The sequence below is a fragment of the Papaver somniferum genome, chromosome 10 (genome assembly GCF_003573695.1).
Source record: "Papaver somniferum cultivar HN1 chromosome 10, ASM357369v1, whole genome shotgun sequence".
Taxonomy (NCBI): Eukaryota; Viridiplantae; Streptophyta; class Magnoliopsida; order Ranunculales; family Papaveraceae; genus Papaver; species Papaver somniferum.
Genome location: NC_039367.1, coordinates 85999457 through 86019527, shown reverse-complemented (window position 1 = coordinate 86019527; position 20071 = coordinate 85999457). Strand labels below are relative to the sequence as shown.

The following is a 20071-nucleotide window of genomic DNA, read 5'->3' as shown; positions in this document are numbered from 1 at the left end:
GTTGCTGAGGGGGCTGTCGAGCTTGGTATTGTGGTGGATTGTTCTGAGGACGGTTCTGCTGATAACCTTGACGTTGGTTCTGAGGTATAAAGGGTTGTTGGTTCCTCTGAGAAATAAGTGCAGGACAGTTCCTCTTAAAATGTCCAGGTTGCTTGCAATGATAACACGAAGGTGCAGGAAGCTCCATATTCGGTCCATTTCCTTTCTTCTGGTATGGGTGGTTGTTATTTTTATTCTTGTTCTTATCCCCATTGTGACGTTCTCTAATTCGATTTGCCTCCTCAATGTCTCTCTCAGCAATCATCGCTCTTTCCACTATCTCATTATAAGAGGTAATCTTCAAAATAGACAACCTACCCTTAATTGAAGGTCTAAGTCCCTCCTGAAACTTAAAAGCCTTCAGCTCTTCATTCTCCACCAGATGAATAGCAAAACGAGAAAGTTCTTCAAACTTGGCTTGGTACTGTGCTACGGTCATATTTCTCTGAGTCAACTGCATAAACTCGATCATGCGTTGGTTTCGTGCAGTTTGTGGAAAGTACTTATTTAGGAAGGCGAGTCGAAATTCTACCCAGGTAAACAGACCGTCATTCCTAGAACGACGAGTCAAGTCCCACCAGCGAGTGGCCTCACCCTCAAGCTTAAAAACAGCAATCCAGCTTATCCTCGTCATTCACGCCTAATAGGGTGAATATTTTCTCAATCTTATCTATCCAATCTTCAGCGACCAGTGGATCAGGACTACCTTTAAAGGAATCGGGCTTTTGTTCACTAAACCTTCTAACTAACAAAGCTCGTTGATTAGGTGGTGGAGGAGGTGCATTCTGATTAAGATTCACTTGTTGTTGCATCGCTTGAGCAACAACATTCAAAGCACGAACAACCTCACCGAAACCCTCATCATGTGGGCGGCTAAACCATTCGTACGACGAGACATGTCCTGATTGAAGGACATTAAATTATAAGTAACACCGAGAGAATTATCTATGCAAAAGTGTAACCTATTACGCATTCAAACAACAACAATCAACAGATACACGAACAATTTCACATTCAAGCATATAGACGTACCGACTTATTCAGAAACTAGCCTGCCCAAAGGATCAGACTAGCTCTGATACCAAACTGTAACACCCAAATTTCATGGATTCCAACCCAAATCCAAACCCAAAATTGAAAATGATACCTTTAATATCAGGCCCTGACTTCCACACTTGGCCCAAGTCCAAACGACTAATTCTTTGTCTAATCTTTATTTATGTTCAATTCAGAAATTCTGTTGCAGCGGATACATAAAATTCTTTAGGAAAATCTAACCGTTAATTGACGTGATTTTTTAATTTACATGAACCCTAAAGAAATATACTTTATCATAAAAATTAAGCTCACCGTTAAAAGTTCCATATTAATCCAAAGATTCGTTTTTAAGAAGAGTCATAAAACAGAAACAGACACCAGGTAACTCAAGGAATTTTACTGAGTTCAATACGAATCTATAAATTATTATGATTATACATTCTGAATCCTAACTTATTATTTTTCCAACCATAAAATTTCTATAATTTTTAGTTTATCTTAAAGACCTTTTAACCACGGTCAAACAAGTAGTTGACCAGTACCGCAAAAACGTAAAACAGTGATGGTTCATTTTACAAAAATCATATCAATTCACTCACAACTCCAAATTAGCTTTGGTATACCATGTTGAAAATATAAAAGAACCATATTCAAGTTTAAAGAAGACACAAAAGACTAAAACATGACATAAAATATTTTAAAAATAGACAAACTTCAGTAAAGTTGAATCTGACAGAAAACGTGTTTTGTACAGTGAAAAACAATTGATTTAAAAATACTTCTCGAACTCAGAAAATTCTGAAATTTTTAAATGTACATATTGAAAGAGTTTTACATGCACCACAAAAAAAATAGAAACAAAAACATATTATATACTAATTATGATAGACAGTCAAACTGACATGATTAAGAAATTTTCATTATTCAATCAAATAGAGTAGTCTAAGCAAAGCATTGTTTTCATTAGTTATACATTAACCCAATAATCTCTAAAGTTTCAATAACCAATAAATAACTAATTAAATAATCTAAAAGAGTTGATGATATTTTATTACAATCCCCAATCATAAATCCTATACAAACTACTAATAATAGCACCAAAAACCGATCTCTACGCTTTTCCGCCATTAGCTCCTTGTGGTGCTATAAAATCTGGAATTTTTGTCATTAAACGACGTGAGTTGTGACACCCAGTAGGAAAAGAAGAAACAAAACTTTTTATCAAACATTTTTAATTCTTTTTAAAGAAACTAACATGATTAATATCATCACAAACACATGGAAACACCACATCCATAAGAATAATAAAATCAATCAAATCCGCTCGCCCCAGGGAGCCCCACGTGGGTTTAGGAAAACAAATTCGTTCCCAAGGATATCTCGTATCCCATCAAAAATATTTTTTTAAGAATCACAATCTATGGACCGCAGCCCAACATTCATAATCATGCTCACAACATCGATTATCATTCATATATTCATAAAAAAGAAAAAAAAACTTGCAAACATAAATTAAATTTAAAGGACTTAAATAGAAAAAGGTTTTTGATTGTGTTGCGCCTACCTCAATCGCTAGCAAATAATCCTAAGGAAGAATAAGAACATACGAACTAGCAACTCCCCTTGCAAGAATCGAAAGCCAAATTCTTAAGTCGTTTGTTCTCTTTGGATACTAAGTTTCTGTTTCTTTCCCTTTTTTTTTCTTTGTGCGGCTACCTCTTTTCTCTTTTCTTTTTTTTATCTCACATAAGTGTGAATATATACTAATGGAAACCTAATCATGACACAAAAATACCAAAACACCCTTGAAAATTTGGGACGGGCTTTACACAGACGACTGAGATGAGTTAGGAAAAAATAGTGTAGATACATTTATAAAACCTGCAAATAATAACGGTGTAGCTACATTTATAAATAAGTTTAATTTTGATCTACCCGATAAATATTTTCTTTTACATGTCATCACAATCATAAGAGGGATTTGAATACCCTTTAAGTCGCATAAAGCTAGAAGTTAAGTGGGGAAAATAAATTTCACAATGACATTTAAACGCAGAAATTTTTTATGAAGCAAGATGCTCTTGCTTCCGGTGTCTAATATTAACTCTTGTCTATGAAGCACCGACACGTACGTCAGTATTGGCGCGATATCCGTATCGGACACATGACATGCGTAGTAAATCAAAACAAGAGAGAGATATTAACCCTCTGAGATACTTTTACCTAGATTGAGTATGATTGTCTAGTTGATTCGCTAGAAACTATTTCGGAGTTAGTCCATACAGATTGCTAAGAGAAATATAGGGTGGTGTTGTTAGAACCCCGTTTTTTCAGTTTTAATCGCCCAAAGGTTAGGTCGGCAATTATATAATCGGTAGGAATATGATGTTCATTTGCTACCGATTATAGATGGTTGCCCCAATTTAATTTTTTTCCAGAATGGATAAAATTTTGAGTTTTATACTTAAACAATCGGTAGATATAATATGTTAATACCGATTATGGAAATAACCCATTCTTGAACAAACTAGTAATCAGTAGGTCAATAAGGTAACGTAACCTCCGATTATTATGTTGCCCAAACATTTTTTTTTGCTAAAATATCAAGTTTTTCGAATTTGGGAACTAGAATAATCGGTAGTTTATAAATTTATTCATGAACTTCCCCTAACTACCGATTGCTAACGGCCAGAAGATTTGTAATATTAGTAATCGGTAGGTAATGGCACTTTACTAACTACCGATTGTTTAAGGATATTTAGGTAATTTTCATAAATTTGGACATCCCATAACTTTATCAATGAGTTGGGAATAAAATAGTCGTCCCTAATTCTTCCAGGATCGCCCCTAATGACGCCGGGAATATCCTATCCAAAATCAAAAAAGAAAGTGTTCAGGAAAGTTTTCTATTATTCTCCGCCCCATCAAAAACTCCCGTGTTAATCGGGCTTTTATTTTCAGAAGAGGAAGTAAGCCCATTTCCGACACTTATTTATTTTACCACTTCCTTCATTCATCGCACCATTTCACGTTGTTGTTCCTTTCCTCCTCTCTTTCTCGTCTTCATAAACAGAGAAAGAAAATTGGGAAGGAAAACGGGAAGAAGGTCTAAAAGCAAAGAGATACTGTAAAAAAATGTACAGAGTAGGATATTTGATTTCAAGAGTAAACTCGAAGACCTCATTGTTCTCATCATCGCGTTTCTCTTATCAATCTCGCCATTTCATCACTACATTTCGGCCTCCTGCTGTTTTCGTTGATGACTATGACACTAAGAAGGTAACATGAGGGGTTTTAGGTTATGTTTTTGTTCTTTTATTATGGTTTTGATCATTTTAGGGTTTGTTGATTTGCAAGTTATTTTAGTTAAGATTTGAAAATTGGGTTTAGGTTTTACTTTGTTTTTTTTTTCAATCTTTCTTTGCTGATGTTTTTGTAGATCTGGATGTTTCTATGCCCATAATATGAAATAAAAACCTCATAAGTTAGAATGCGATGTGTATTTTGATTAAATCTTTCTGCCGCAGGTCTTCCATACGACTGCTGTTGGCTTGAGGCAATCAACTTGCGTGGGTAAAGGCGAGGATCCTTTCGATGGGAAGTTTCTTTCTGATCCTCAACGAGAAGGTGGGTTTGATTTCAGTTACGTAAATATATGTTGTATGTGATTGTGATGCTATGTACTCAAACAAAATCTTAGGGGAGAGCTGGATTTATCCTTTAGTATATTATTTCTTTATCATGGATATTGTGGTTTCATAACATGATATGGTTTTTATAGGCCTGAACCAGTTCAAAGCAATTTTCCTAGGAACTGGTATTCTGGACAATACTTTTAGTACTCCAAAGCGTATTCATGCTGGTCGGAAGCATAATGATCTGGATGATGTTGGGAAAGATACTCATCATCGAACATTTTTTGAGGTGCTTGGTAACTGGTCCTTTGGAGATTGCTTCAAATCTCAAGCTATTTCATGGGCATTGGAGCTTCTCACACAGGTTTGCTCGGTGGAACTTGTAGAGTTTTAGTGCTTCAACGTTTTCTGTTTCATTATGCTTGTTTTGATGGAATAGGCTTTCTTGTATGCTTTTCTAGTTTCTTTGCTCAGTGACTGAACACATGCTATGCTGGGAATTTTTTTGGTTCTCTTGTAATATTTATGGAAGATTGAGAATTTGGTACTTAGCTAATGATATTTGATGATCAGGTGTGTAAACTACCCGCTGACCGTATATGTGCCATGTATTTTGGTTGTGACGAGAAATTGAGCCTGGAAGGTAATGATGAAGCAAGGGATATAGGGCTGGAATTTTCTCCAGGCTTGCCTTTTGGGCGCAAGGTATGTTTCAAGTAGATGTAACATGTCTTCAGTGTAGACAAAATGCTCATGGTTCACATGATTTCTGCCAAAAAAAGGAATGCAAAAGACCAGTGTCACACTTCACTGCAGTTACATTGACTGTTTCATGTTAATGTATCATGATGCCAGTGCAAATTTGGGACCCCGAAGTGAGATTGTAACACCTTTTAAAGTTTTGATATGTTAAGTTAGCCGTTCAGACTTTCTTAAGTCATTGACGAACCAACATAAGCTTTAGCCGTTCAAACTTTCTTGATTTTTTACATGTCATTGAACCAACAAAAGCTTAATTGTTTTTGTTGTCTTTCAAGTTAATTACAGCCTTGATAAATATCATGGTTCTAGATACTGGATATTCCATTTGCAGAATACATTGCTATATCTATGTAAATTGAAAAATGCTAGTTCATATGTTATTCTTGTTGTTGATTATATTCACCAACTTTGTTGTTGGCACTTGTTCATAGGATTATTAGGATGTTGTTACTTTTACATCCTAACAACGTTAAATTAATAATTAGGCTTTCAGAGATAAGTTACGATGGAAGACAAAAATGAGACTCATCTAGAACCATCTCTTTCCTTTTAGTAATATCTTCACATAGTATTCTCTGTGCCGATGATAGACAACGAAGTTGTATGTATTACCAATGGTTAAACCTTGATCAATATGTTGAAGTGCTATCTTGAGTTCATGTATACCTTTGCCTTTAATGTTTCCCTAAGTAATCACATTTGTAACCACTTCGTGAGGTGGTTTAACTAACTTTACTTCTGGTTTCACTTCTGTTACAATAAACGTGTGGACCATCTGTTGTATAATAAGGACATTAAGAAGAATCTTATGGGTCGTTGTCTTGCCCTTGGACATAAATTAATATTCCTATCACTGTCTTTTTTATCTGTCTTGAGTTTGTTGACAAAGGAAATCCTATTCGAAACATGTTCGGTATTGTGTATTGTTATATTGCTTATTCATCCATGTTTATTGCTTAATTCATATCATGCATTGCACTAATTCATATTATCTGTGATACAAGAACCACTTGTTGCATTGACGACTGTTCTCAGAGCTCCAATTGGTCATCTTATGGGTCATACTAGAGGTATGTTGTATCCGTCTTGTTTTAATTGTTTCTGCAGCTTACTTCAGCTGTGAGGTTTCTTTGTCCTAATCTTGTTGTTGCATATGCAGTATATGTATCTACTATCGGGGAGTCTAATCCTTTCAGTTCACAACCAGTCCGGTTATATGCAAGCGTGCCTCATAAGTATTTCAGGGTTTGGTGGAAGTATCCACCTAAAGGATTTATAAAGGCAATACATACGCAAGTTATAAGGACGGGACTGATCTCGCTTGGGTTGGAGGAATTATTCGTGATGATGAAGCAGAATATGTGCGTGCCTACAACAAAGAAATCCAAGCATCAACCATCCCTCTGGCCGAGGCCAAAGGTGTGTCTGAACTTATTCTCTATGCTAAGGAGCATGGGTTTCTGCCTATTGTGATTGAGACTGACTGTAAAGCTGTAAAGGATAAAGCGATGAGTAAAACACTCCACATCGAATCCATTTATAGAGAAATGCAGATGTTAGTCAGGAAGCATAACGTCACAGTATTTGCTGCATACGAAGAGGTCAATGAAATTGCAAATCAACTGGCGCGTTTAAGGTATAATGGAATGCATGAATACAAGGACATCAATGAGCTACCCCTGAGTATTCAGCAGGATGTCAGAACCCGCCTTGCAGATGAAAAGAACAATAAACCTTACCACAGGCTGTGGAAGTCCAAGAAGTAGATAAGTAGTTGATGCTAATCCAAGAAGAGAACCTACCTCGTTTGATACTTAAGATGCTTACAAACTTTTTTTTTGATCAGAACTGATAGTAGTTGATGCTTGGGATGATTACCACTTGATAGTGGATTTTAAAAATTTTGGTACCACTGATAGTTCTTCTATGATTGATTAGAAGGAAAAGAAGCTATAATATTGAAGATATTTTACTGTTTCAAAGCTTTGTTTCCCAGGCTGCCTAGTTTTTTTTTTATTTTTTATTTCTGAACTGGACCACATTGCTAAGTAGATAAATTCCAAACCCGAAATTTGATACTGATTGCATCTAAAATACCACCAGGTTGAAACCAAATAGTCATCTCTAGATACTTTTACTTATCTCTGGTTATTCAACAATATCTCCAGTGGATAGAATCACAAACATAAGAATTTTCAGGTATACAGCAACGGAACACGAAAAACCTTAAGCACCTGCACTAACGAAATCATGCACATTGCACAAAAAAAAAATACAGATTATCAAGAATCAAATTCACGGATTATGGAGTAATTATTCATTTTATCGCTGAACAATTATCGACACGAACGAAGACGTTAAAGACGCGAACGAAGATTACAAGTACAAAGCGAGATGAAAAATCACCTAAGCTACGGAACAAACGGAAACAATGCAACCACAATAATGTAGGAACAAAACCCTAAGAAAAACAGAAATAAATGAATCTGGCTTTTGGTGGAAGGATATATACTACTAAAGATACGACTACAAACACTCCCTAAAAGAAAAAGAGAGACACCGAGACTACAAACACTCTTAAGAAAAGGGTGCTCCTGTATATACCCCTAAAAACACTAATGGTACCCTTTTATCTGCAACCCTCTTATCCTATCTTCCTACACCATCGAAAGCGTAAGCTACTATGTACCCCCAATAGAGGTGTAAAACGTGTCGGCCCGATACATCCCAACCCACGAATTCATGTGCTTAGCGTGCTGTGATGGGCTGTGCCAGAGATTCAGACGTGCCATGTTGTGTTGTGCTTAATGACGTGATGTGCTGTGTTGTGCCAGATACATAAACAGGCTATGCCGTGTTGTGTTGTGTTGTGCTAGCACACTTATTTTATGTTTTCCAAAACAAATATTTTTGAGATATTTTAGTTAGTACATGTATTATTATATTAAATAATTTAGCATAACGAAAATAAAATGTCAGAAATTGGTTAAAACAATGATTCTTTAGTGAAATATGCATCAAATGTGATGTATTGTGTAGTATTTTACGCATGACGTGGCGTGCTTTCTTTGCGTGTCGTGTTGTGCTGCATGCTAACACGTGCCACGTGTTGTGCTGTACCGATGTGCCTATTTGTATGGCACAACACAGACATTAAACAAACTTGTTGTGCTCGTGCTGAGCCGGTCACGTGCTACACCGTGCTGTGTTTGAATTTTAATGTGTTGTGTTGTGCCATAAATGTGATGGCCCGTTCCAATTTACACCTCTACCCCGAATATATATCGGTGATGAGAAACATAATCATTGTCATAAAAAATAGTGGTGTTTGTCTTTGTGATGAAAGAGACAAAGAGTGTACATGATTGAGCAGAGAGGCCCATCATGCGGTTCCCGTCGTCCGAATGGGTTTTTGACTTCGAAGGTCAGGAAAGATTGGGACCGCCCTGACATTCTTCGTGCTTTGACAAAAAAAAATGAACTTCTTACCAAGCTTTCCCTTATTTTTTTCTCTCTGCATCTCCAGGAACTTTTCTTGGAAACCCTAATTCAAAGTTTTTTTTTGCATCAAATCCAAGCTTCTGTCTCAATTTCAACCGAAATCCCACGTCTTGAAGTAGTTTGTATCTGTTTTTTGTTCGAATAGGTTTTGGCTAAGATGTTTGTTTAATTTTATGGGTTTGATTATGTTTTTTTGTCTCATTGATGTTGTTTTTAAATACGAATTATCTAAAAGAGGAAAGACATCATATTTTGTAAATTAATATTCAAATCATCTTAATGGATATGGTGAGGACTATTATAATCTTCATGTCTACAATTTGTAAATTTAATTATTATTTGTGATGGAATTGATATTCGTCCTCGTTTTTTAGGTGTAGGTTTAATTTCTGCAACTAAAGTAGCAAGAAGAAAGTAGGAAGAAGTTGAAGCATGTAGACAGAAAACAGAACGTTTGAGAAGGTCACAAGCTTCCCTAAGTTAGGTCACAAGCTTCGCTAAGTTGATTTTGTGGCGCTTAACAGTGTTCTTGGGTACCTACAGAATTTTTGTGTGCATATGCTATAGGAAAATTGAAGTCTTTCTCAGATGTTATCATGGTAGGGTTCGATATCAAAGACAGGACAAGCGAATTGGCAAAGAGGGAAATAACAATCAGAGTTTTTTTGTGCAGATGATATAGGAAAATTGAAGTATGTCTCAGATGTTACCATGATAGGGTTCGATAGCCAGGTCAGGTCTAGCGAATTAACGAACAGGGAAATAACAATCCAAGATGTAATACCGATAACCCAGATAAACAAACTAAACCCGTATAGATTTTGGCTCTTTTGTAATGCATGATTTATTTTCCTTATTATAAGTTTTGATGTGTTTTTGTGATTTTATTTGTGGAGAAGAACATATAAAACATTGACAATATTCAGAACCCGAGGGAAACATCCTTACGCACATGTACACCATCCTTATAACAAATTTCATCGATTGCATTGCGTAGAAAGTCATGTCGAAACTTAGGTCCAACATCCTTAGCACAATGAAGCGCGTGATCTCCAAAAATATCCATATGACTGTTGCAACTTGATGCATAAACCATTCTCAACAAAAAATGGGATGCCCAGATGGTAGCAAAGAACAACTCTGAACTTTCTCGTCCCGAGACATTGATTAATCCCACTAATACGTACAACTAATAAATAATCTTGTGCATGCTTAACTCTGGTACACTTCCACAGAATGGAATATCTTGCAGACATAGAAAATTGGTCGGGGACTTTCTTCTTAGTTGCATCAAAATAAGTAACTGCCAGAGAGTGCATGGAAAGGGGGGGAGGGGTAGTATCATCGACTCAATAAGAAGAAGGTATTCCACATACCTGAATGAAGTTCTGAAGAGCCAACTAATAAGCAAAACCTTTGTTTGTTGAGGATAAGTTACCAAGGATCACCTTTTGCACTGAGGCCGTCTGAGTATGAGAAGGAAGATAACCGTAGGTGCGGGTTTCTTCCATGGTATAGATGCCCAATCCACCATCCTTGATGAGCAAGGTCTCCAATCTCTGATGTAAAGGACTAAAACATGAGCCATCACCAATGACAAGAAGTCTCAAGTACTTGAGCAATCGATCATCGAAAATATCAGTGGATTGTTAAAGGGATGCCGGATTGGTAGTTCACAAAGCAAAATATAATCTAGAAACATCGGTGCAATTGCAAAGTTATAGCATCTCACTTTGAGGATCCTTGAGTTTTTTGATGGAACACATAAGTTGAACAGTCTTGTTCGCTCTGTTCAACATCATATCAGTAATAACATTCGAATCTAGACTCACAGGACCACCCAAAAGTTTAACACCATTAGACGGTCTACCAATATCATGAGGGAGAACACCATCAATGGTACTTCTAAGATCAATAGAAGGCCTAAATAATTTCGTTTTCTTTATATTGAGGTGTAAACCCCTACCTGGTCCTTCATTTTCTATTATGCGCAAGGCTTTGAACACCTCAAGTGTATCACCAATGATTATACTATCATCAAGGTACCAGACGTGCAAATCGAGTTTACAACTGGAAGCAATAGTCTTCACTAGAGGGTGAAGAGTCAAAGAAAATAACAAGGGACCGAGAGGGTCACCCTGCTGGACTCCCAGAGCAGAAGACAAAATATATTGGTCGTAGTAGAGCTTAGCAGGTCGCATGCAATAACAAAATTCAACCCGACGAGAAATACTTGGACAATGAAGACGAACCTCTTTGATGAGCTGAGATATGCTCACCATGTTGAACGCATTAGATATGTCAATGAGTAGCATCGACATCGTGTCCGAGTGACCTTTAAGCTCAATTAGGCCATTTACAGCATGAAAAATATTCCCCCCCACCCCACCCCCACCCCCGGAAGGTACACCAACTCTGAATTGGTAATCACCTAAATAAGAAGTTATATCTTTCCGACGGAGAAAGCAGCCACTTCGGAAACCAATCTACGCCAAACTGTTCCAACTGCAATGGGCCTAATGCCGGCTCCAGGCTTGAGTAACGGTGTTAAGGGCGCACTAGCTATGAATTCACCCAACTCCGTAGGGCGTTTTCCATCCAACCAAAGATTAACAACCCCTGTAGTATAAGCGAGTAATTCTTCTACCACAGCTTCCGCCGCCCCACTCAACGCATCAACTAAATGTCGCGCCCGCAGGCCATATCGTCGGCAAGATGTACCGGGAAGCTATTAATAGCCCAAAGAACTGCCTAGCACTCCACCACAACTGTATCAACTACAACATCGTCACAAGGAATAGCATAAGGAGGCGTTGCTGGATATTTATCTTGCAACTTCTCATAAGTTTGGTGATTACATGGTGCAACTGCATTGGAGGAAAGCACACGAATAGCGGCAGAAAAATGACCACAACTTATTTTCTTAAGGAAAGCTGTCATATTAGATATGCCATGATTCTTCACATCTTCTTTATTAGACACTCTACGGAATGGAAGTTGTATCATCTTTTTAATCAGAGTGAAACATTCGTTGGCCTCCTTCCAAACATATGAAGAATGGTTAATGATAATAACAGTAGAAGTTTCCGATTACCAGATTTATCCTCAGTTGAATTCCTCGGTCTGTATAGAGCTAGAGTGCAGATAAGAAAAAGAATAAGCTGCATCCAAGCAGTCGGGTTGGTAGGGTTTCCGATAACCTTGTCATGGCAAGTTTTCAGCGATCTTGAAAAGGGTAGACGGCATTGATGAAGAATGCTAGTCACTGTGGTGATTGCCTTTGGAATGCAGCATTAGAAAGTCTATAGGTATCCCAACAGTCTCTGCAACATCATCACATCCATCTCCCGCAGAAACATCAAAAACTGCACCAACTAAGGTTTCCAAACAGTCAACACCTACCTCAACAGGCTTAGCAAAACCGTAATGAGAAAATCTGTTACTGCGCCGTTGATTTCCCTGCAGAAACATCCCCATGAACAATTCCTTCCCGCCCCCTACATGTAATTTTCCAGGCATGTAGATGCATACATCTACAACAGCCACATTAGAAGATAACCAAGAACCCTCTCCCAGGCATGGTGTATCTGCAGATTCTTGACAATCAGCTCCCTACAGTTGGCCTTGTTATCTTCAGAAGAGAGGTGTCGATCTTGTAAATGTCTCAAAAATAATCCTTTGGCATAACCCCTTCCATTAACACCATCAGGACAAACATCAAAGCCCTTGCAAGGGAAATGGCAGAAGCCATTGTTGATTGCAGTATCTACTGTAACGAGAGATGAATAAGAATAGTCCTCAAGCCCCTAGGAAGGGTGGGTTGTTATCGACTGTCACCTGGAATAGGAATCCCTAGTTTCCCTATCCATGAAAGCTGAATATAATTTCTAAAAGAAAAAAAGAAATAAACTGAAACTCCAAAACGAAAAACAACAAAACAAGGTGCCGCGAAGAAAAGAAAAAAAACAACACCGTGGAAAGGAAATCAACCGGAAAACAAAAAATAAAAGGAATCTAGGGAAAACCATGGTGAATACGGTGAATAAAGATGGCTTTCAATCAACAAAGAGAGAAGAATCATGGTCGCCGGAGAGAGAAACAGAGTGTTGCGACACCAACAATATACACCTTTTTTCCTTATTTAGATTTACTATATTTAGTTTGTTGTTTCCTAGTTTGAGTTAGATTCTTTTAATGCATTTTATTTCCGTGTTCACCAAGTAAGTAAAACTATAAATAATTGATTCATGATTGTTTTAAGACATACAATTTTAATAGAACTCAGTTTTTTTCTTAAACTCTTTTTATTCTCTGTCTCAAATTCTTATTCTCTTAAGGTGGTTAACCTCCAATCCAAAAGGTTTCTCTTGGGTTTTTAAGCTTTCTTTAATGTATACCTAGTGTTTGGTCAAGAACCCTAACACCTGGTTCGGAGCAGGTTTAGATCTTAGCCCAATTCTCGACCAATTTTTTTTTCTTTTCTACAATGACTTACACCGAAGAAATACATCTTTTCAACACTGGTATTAAACGCATTACTGAGAAGATTAATAAATTGGTAGACACTATCACCAAATATCGCGAGTTGGATGAAGCTGCAGTTAAGCAACTTCGTACAGAGGAAAAATTAGCTCGTGAAGATGATAGAGCTAATCGGAAACTTGATCTTGATCCACACAAAAAGTCTCTTACAAAAAGTTTGACTCAAGCCATCAGGTCAGAACTCAAAAATTCGTTGCGTGATATATTTTAGGAATTTCTTCCTTAGATTAAAACCAATGATGGTATTTCTCCTGATCATACTCATCGTACAACCCATACTAATGGTGTTGGAATTCTTGAAACACCAAGTCGTGCACCAACTATTAATCTGAAGTTTCCTTCTTTTGATGGGGATGATCCTTATGGATGGTTATTTCAAGATGAATAGTATTTCTCTTGGCACACCATTGCTAATAATATGAAGGTTCAACTTGTTGTTGCTCACCTTAAATGAGATGCTAATGCATGGTTTCGTTGGAAGCGCACCACCATTATAAATCCAACTTGGCCCCAATTTTGTTCTCTAGTTCGTGAACTATTTTCTCCTGACAAATTTGTTGATGCTAAAATGGAAATTAGCACCATTAAACAGAAAGGTACGATTACATATCACATCCATGAATTTGAACGTCTTTTGAATTTTGTAGACTTTCCTGAATCACACTTGATAAATCTGTTTATCCATTCTTTGAAACCTGAGGTTGGTTCTATGTTTAAACTACTTGAACCACCTACTTTGGCCCCATCCTTCAAGAAAGCACTAAACCAAGAGGAGGTTTTGTTACACCACGTTCCAACCAGTTTAAACAATATAACCCTTCCAATCCCCAGATAAAGAAAACCCCTTTACCTCCAGGTTATAAAAAGCTTTCATGGGAAGCAATGAAGGAGAAACGAGAAAAACGGCCTTGTTTTAATTGTGACAAACTTTTCCAGCCTGAGAATGTGTGTGAGAAGCCTAGCTTACTATTATTAGATGGTCCTCAAAATTCTGAGTCACTCGATGTTGAACAACTTGTTGTTTCACTTACTGATGAAAGTTCTACTACAGAGATAGACGATCCTTCAATATCTTTTCATTCACTAATGACTAATCCTTCAACAATGAGAATCAATGGGTTTTCCAAAGAGCAACCACTTACCTTCTTAATATATTCTAGTGCAACTCATTGTTTTATGAGTCCATTTATGGAAAAGCATTGTGGTTTTCGTATTACTTCTCCAACTAAACCCTTGAGTGTTACAGTTGGTGATGGGGGTATAATAAGCACCCATGGTCTTTGTTTGAACGTGCCATTTCAATTACAAGATCATCAATTCCAGGCTGATTTTAACGTATTGAATATTAGTGGTTGTGATGTTGTTTTAGGAGTACAATGGTTAAGTACCTTAGGACCAATACCTTGGTGTTTTGAGAAACCCTTAATGAAGTTCAGATTTGGCAGCGCAAATATCCAATTACTTTGTAATAATTCTTCCACATTAATGATGTTGGATACTACTACAACGATTACTTCAAAAAGAAACTTATGGTGTCTTCTTACATTTATCTGAAATTAATACTTCAATCATTCCTCCTCCAACAATACCACCTGAGATTCAACGGCTAATTTCAGATTTTGCTGATATCTTCAAGACTCCAGAATTACTTCCTCTTGCAAGAGTTCATGATCATCATATTATTTTAGTACCTGGTTCTTCTCCAGTCACTGTACGACCTTATCGATACCCACATTTTCAGAAGGATGAAATTGAGAAAATAGTTTCTGAGCTGCAACAATCAGGTTTGATACGTCCTTCTTCCAGTCCTTTTTCTTCACCTACATTAATGGTTAGAAAGAAAGATGGTTCATGGCACATGTGTGTTGATTATAGAGCTTTAAATAAGTTAACAATCCAAGATCGATTTACTACCCCAATTGTCGATGAATTACTAGATGAACTTCATGGAGCATGCATTTTTACAAAACTGGATTTACGCTCTGGATATTATCAGATAAGATTATACAAAGGACACATTCCTAAAACTGCTTTTTGAACTATTGATGGTCATTATGAATTTCTGGTTATGCAGTTTGGACTTTCAAATGCACCAGCCACATTTCATAGTTTGATGAATCATATTTTCAGGCCTTACTTAAGAAACTTTGTTCGGGTGTTCTTCGTGATATTTGATCTATAGTAAGAACATGTCAGAACATTTGGAGCACTTATCTGTAGTTTTTGAAGTTTTACAACAACATCAATTGTTTGTTAAGCAATCAAAATGTACATTTGCACAAACACCTTTCTCAAATAATTGATTATCTTTGAAAAATGCTTTTGAAAATGAGATGAAAAACAATGATTTGAAATCTTTTTACAGGTCCCCTATTTTTTTGAAATCTCTCTTGACAGTTTAGAGAAAATAAAAAGAAAAAACCCAACTCAGTTTTATTAGAAAAATAAGTGATTATAATAATTTTAAAAACTACTTTTTTTGGTCGCTGAAAATAATGTTTTTTTTAATTGAAATTAAAATAATCAATTATTATAATGGTTACCAAACACATACATAACCCATTATGAGGTATATAATGGATTATAGGCAAATAATCCATTATAATATTGCCTCTGTTTCAGAAAAAACGTCTTCTATTCCATTTATGTTAGTCTCAAAATTGTGTTCAGCTTCTGCTTATAGGCGTATTTTTCAATGAACTCTCTATTATAACTATATATTCATAAATGCATATCAATGGGACCTAATCTAAAATATTAAAGAAATTTGTACAATAAAGAAAACAAATATATCCTTCGTTCCTTTTAAAAGACAATATATTTGGCTCCAATAATTAGATTCCCTAAAGAGTTTATATTCCATAAATTCAATATCTTTTAATTTTCCTTTTTTATTTCCTATTTACAATCTTCTTAAAATTGTTAAGTTTTAATTCTCTCAATGTCTTTCGATTGCTCTAGATCCTGCAAGAAATTCTTCCATTCGTATTTTGAAAAGTGCAGTCTTATTTTCTCTTTTGACGTGTAATGCGTTATTTGCTCTTTATCAACATCACTATCACTCTTACCTTCCATGAGCTTGATCATTGTAGAAAGTTTAATTACATCGTTATCAAGCGATGATTAAATTTTCTTTTATCTCTAGAGGGATCAATTTTGTATCATGGTATATTATTACCTTTTATCCATAGTTATTCACGATCGAAATAATAAAAATTCCAATTTTGTATTTACGTATGTAATCTCATATTTCCTGAGACAGATCTCTATTCACTATCGAAATGTGGGAACCGTGAAGCCGGTCACTAATTTTATTTTTCTGTGGTAATTCATCTATTCTTTAGTTATTCACTCTGAATTAAGTACTAATTAATATTAGGGTATGTGATGGTTTACTTGCATTTTTATTTGGTGAAAATCGAGTGAAATTGATAAAAATAATCCATTCTTTCCTTGAGCACCTCAACTTTTTTGAGGTTGTGTTTACTTCATCTGGCATAGCTTTCGAATATCCCAGTATATCCATATTAATATTTCATTAATATACTCTTGCGTGGGCGACAAACAAACAGTATTACTTTCAAGGGAACCAAGCAAAGGTTATGGTTTATAACAGTCGCTTACGATGTTTAGGTTTATGTTACATTGTTTCTTATTTTCTTATTATTAATACCATTAAGAAAAGTTTTTTTTTCTCGATTATAAATGTATATAGTTAAAAAATCGTCTCTTTTTTCGTTTTCGCCCAAAGTGTACATGTGATTCTTATGACTATATACTACATTTTAAAAATTAGATTTGGAAGACTCCAACAGTTGGATGGCTCTTCGGATTACCATCATCTGTTTTCCTCACTCTTAGACCATAGATGCTCAATATTGTGCATATAGACAACAATATCATATTTGTAATTAAATTGTGCTTGTAGATTGCATGCCTATATAGTACGCGAAATAACATAAAAAATTGATGCGAAAAACTTATACATTTGATCAAATATAAATTATGCTGGTAAATTGGATGCATATATAGTACGCGAATAGCGTAAAAATTGATGTGAAAAACTTTTATATCTAATCAAAGATAAGTTGACATAGTATGAATGATTTTATTATAATATGGATACTAAATTCATTGGTCATAGTTTAGTATCTCAATTTATATTGAAAGTATACTACATACTTACGATTCTGGTTATGGTTAGCTAACCAAACGACACATATAATGTAGCATGATAGCCCAATCCATTAGTGAACTTATATATATGCCTTGAAATTATCTTGTCGTCTTCATTAAAAACATTTAAATAGACATGATTGTTGCATAAACTACTTGAGTTATCTAGTTCCAGAGCTTGCATGATGCAAGATGGAGGGACATTCCTCCAATCATAAATAATTCAAAGAAACTTATCTTCCTTCGCTAATAAGTCAGCCACATTGTTTGTTGATCTCAGAACAAATAAAAAACCTAAATTTTTTAGACACATACTAAGTTCTTGTTTAACTTCCTCCATAATGGATTGGTTTTTCCATGAAATCTCTGAAATAACACCATTTAAATAATTAAAAAGGTTTTTATAGTCGCCCATTTAGTTGCTTAGAGTAGTCCTAGAGCTTCTGCTTCGAGGATGTTGTTGAGATTGGACATGCTATCCCTTGTTCAAATTTTCCTGCATCGTTTCTAAGGATTAAAGAAAACCTGCGGGCACATTTTTAGATATCCATGCTACATCCATATTGAGTTTTTTCTGTGATTTTCTAGGGGCTTCCCGGGTCTCATTCTTCTTGGTAGTATTAATGCAAGATGCAGTTGGGACTATGAACTTTTATAGGGTTTGCTCTCTTAATCTTTACACTAACTGAACTCATGTTCTTAGTATTTTCACGTTTTTTTTTCTCCTTATAAAGACCAAATTATGCTTGGTCAAGTATTCTTTTGATTGAGAAATTTAACCGGTGAATGTTATCATGTCCTTATTTTGATTTCTTTTGAGGCATCTTATTTTGATGTGTATGATGTATTGTTCTGCTTATTAAGATCTAATTAACCTTCACTCTTTTGATTAAGATATTGAATCATTATTAGATTTATTTATTTTTCTTTGACAAACAACGGGGTACAGTATTGGGTTCTTAGTTGTTGCTACATGTGAAAGATCCACAGAAAAAACTTGGAAATAAAACACTTACCCTATGCATTTAAAATTATTCAGGTTGTTGTACACCTCAGACTTTTGATTGAATGTCATTTTCTACATCACTGATTTACCACATTACTGAGTGATTTTTATGCCGTAGGCGATGATTGTTTGACTCATTTGAAACACTTTTTAAAACACCAACTACGTCGGTAAGAGATATAAAATACTGTGGTGGTTTTTGCATTTATGTGATAATTCGTTATGGTAAAAGATTTGTCTAAAATATGTTTCAAATACTATTGGATTATGTAGGGTAAATGTATGGAACAGTGGTACCCATGTATCCTTTGTTCTTTTATTCTGCTTGCCTTTATTTTGACCACCATTTTTCTCTATTTTATTCCTTAGGTGTTCCTTGATATAGCATTTTTTTTCTTTTTCAGACTACAATGGTAGACTACCTTATAGGAGTGTCGGATCCCCTTGGTGTGGTATTCTGAATATAAGTTATATCAAATATTGCAGAAGTTCTCAACCAAAGAAGCTAGGAAGTGGATATTTTGTTCCATAACTCATCATGTAAAGAAGTCAAGCATCGCATGATCTCTTTTATTCTTGAACTGGTGTTCGTCGATTACCTCCAAGTTTAGTAATCTTAACATCCATATTTTTAGACTTTTTCAACTCATATTTTTATTTTATTTTTCCTTAATTATCTTACATACAATATTCTTCATTTTGAATTAGTGTTTGAAAAATTCCAATTTAAAGTTCATATGAGACAAAAGTTCAATGTCTTTCGGTTGCTCTAGATCCTGTAAGAAATTCTTCAACTCGTATTTTAAAAAGTGCAGTCTTGTTTTGTCTTTTGATGTGTGATGCGTTATTTGCTCTTTATCAACATCACAATCACTCTTACCTTCCATGAGATTGATCATTATAGAAAGTTTAATTACCTCGTTATCAAGCCATGTTTAACTTTTCATTTATCTCTAGAGGGATCAATTTTGTATCATGGTATATTATTACCTTTTATCCATAGTTATTCACGATCGAAACAATAGAAATTCCAATTTTGTATTTACGTATGTAATCTCATATTTCCTGAAACAAATCTCCATTCACTATCGAAACGTGGGAATTGTGAAGTTTCCGGTCACTAATTTTCTTTCTTGGTGGTAATTCAGTTTTCAAACCATCAGCATGTATATGTTCTCTATATCTATTATTTAGTTATTCACTCTGAATTAAGTTTGATATTAGGGTATACGATGGTTCACTTATATTTTTATTTGGTGAAAATCGAGTGAAAGTGATAAAAATCATCAATTCTTTCCGTGAGCACCTCAACTTCTTTGAGGTTGTGTTTACTCCATCTGACATAGCTTCCAAACATCCCAGTATATCCATA

General features: G+C 35.6%; 1 protein-coding gene across 1 annotated transcript; it reads left to right on the top strand.

The window, feature by feature from the left end:
* Nucleotides 1-4079: 4079 nt before the first annotated feature.
* Nucleotides 4080-7456, top strand: LOC113318779 (alanine--tRNA ligase-like). Its single transcript, XM_026567027.1, has 6 exons — nt 4080-4356; nt 4605-4704; nt 4859-5076; nt 5286-5417; nt 6479-6544; nt 6634-7456. The coding sequence occupies exons 1-5, from the start codon at nt 4213-4215 to the stop codon at nt 6494-6496; spliced, it is 612 nt and encodes a 203-aa protein (XP_026422812.1). The 5' UTR covers nt 4080-4212; the 3' UTR covers nt 6497-6544; nt 6634-7456.
* Nucleotides 7457-20071: the final 12615 nt, after the last annotated feature.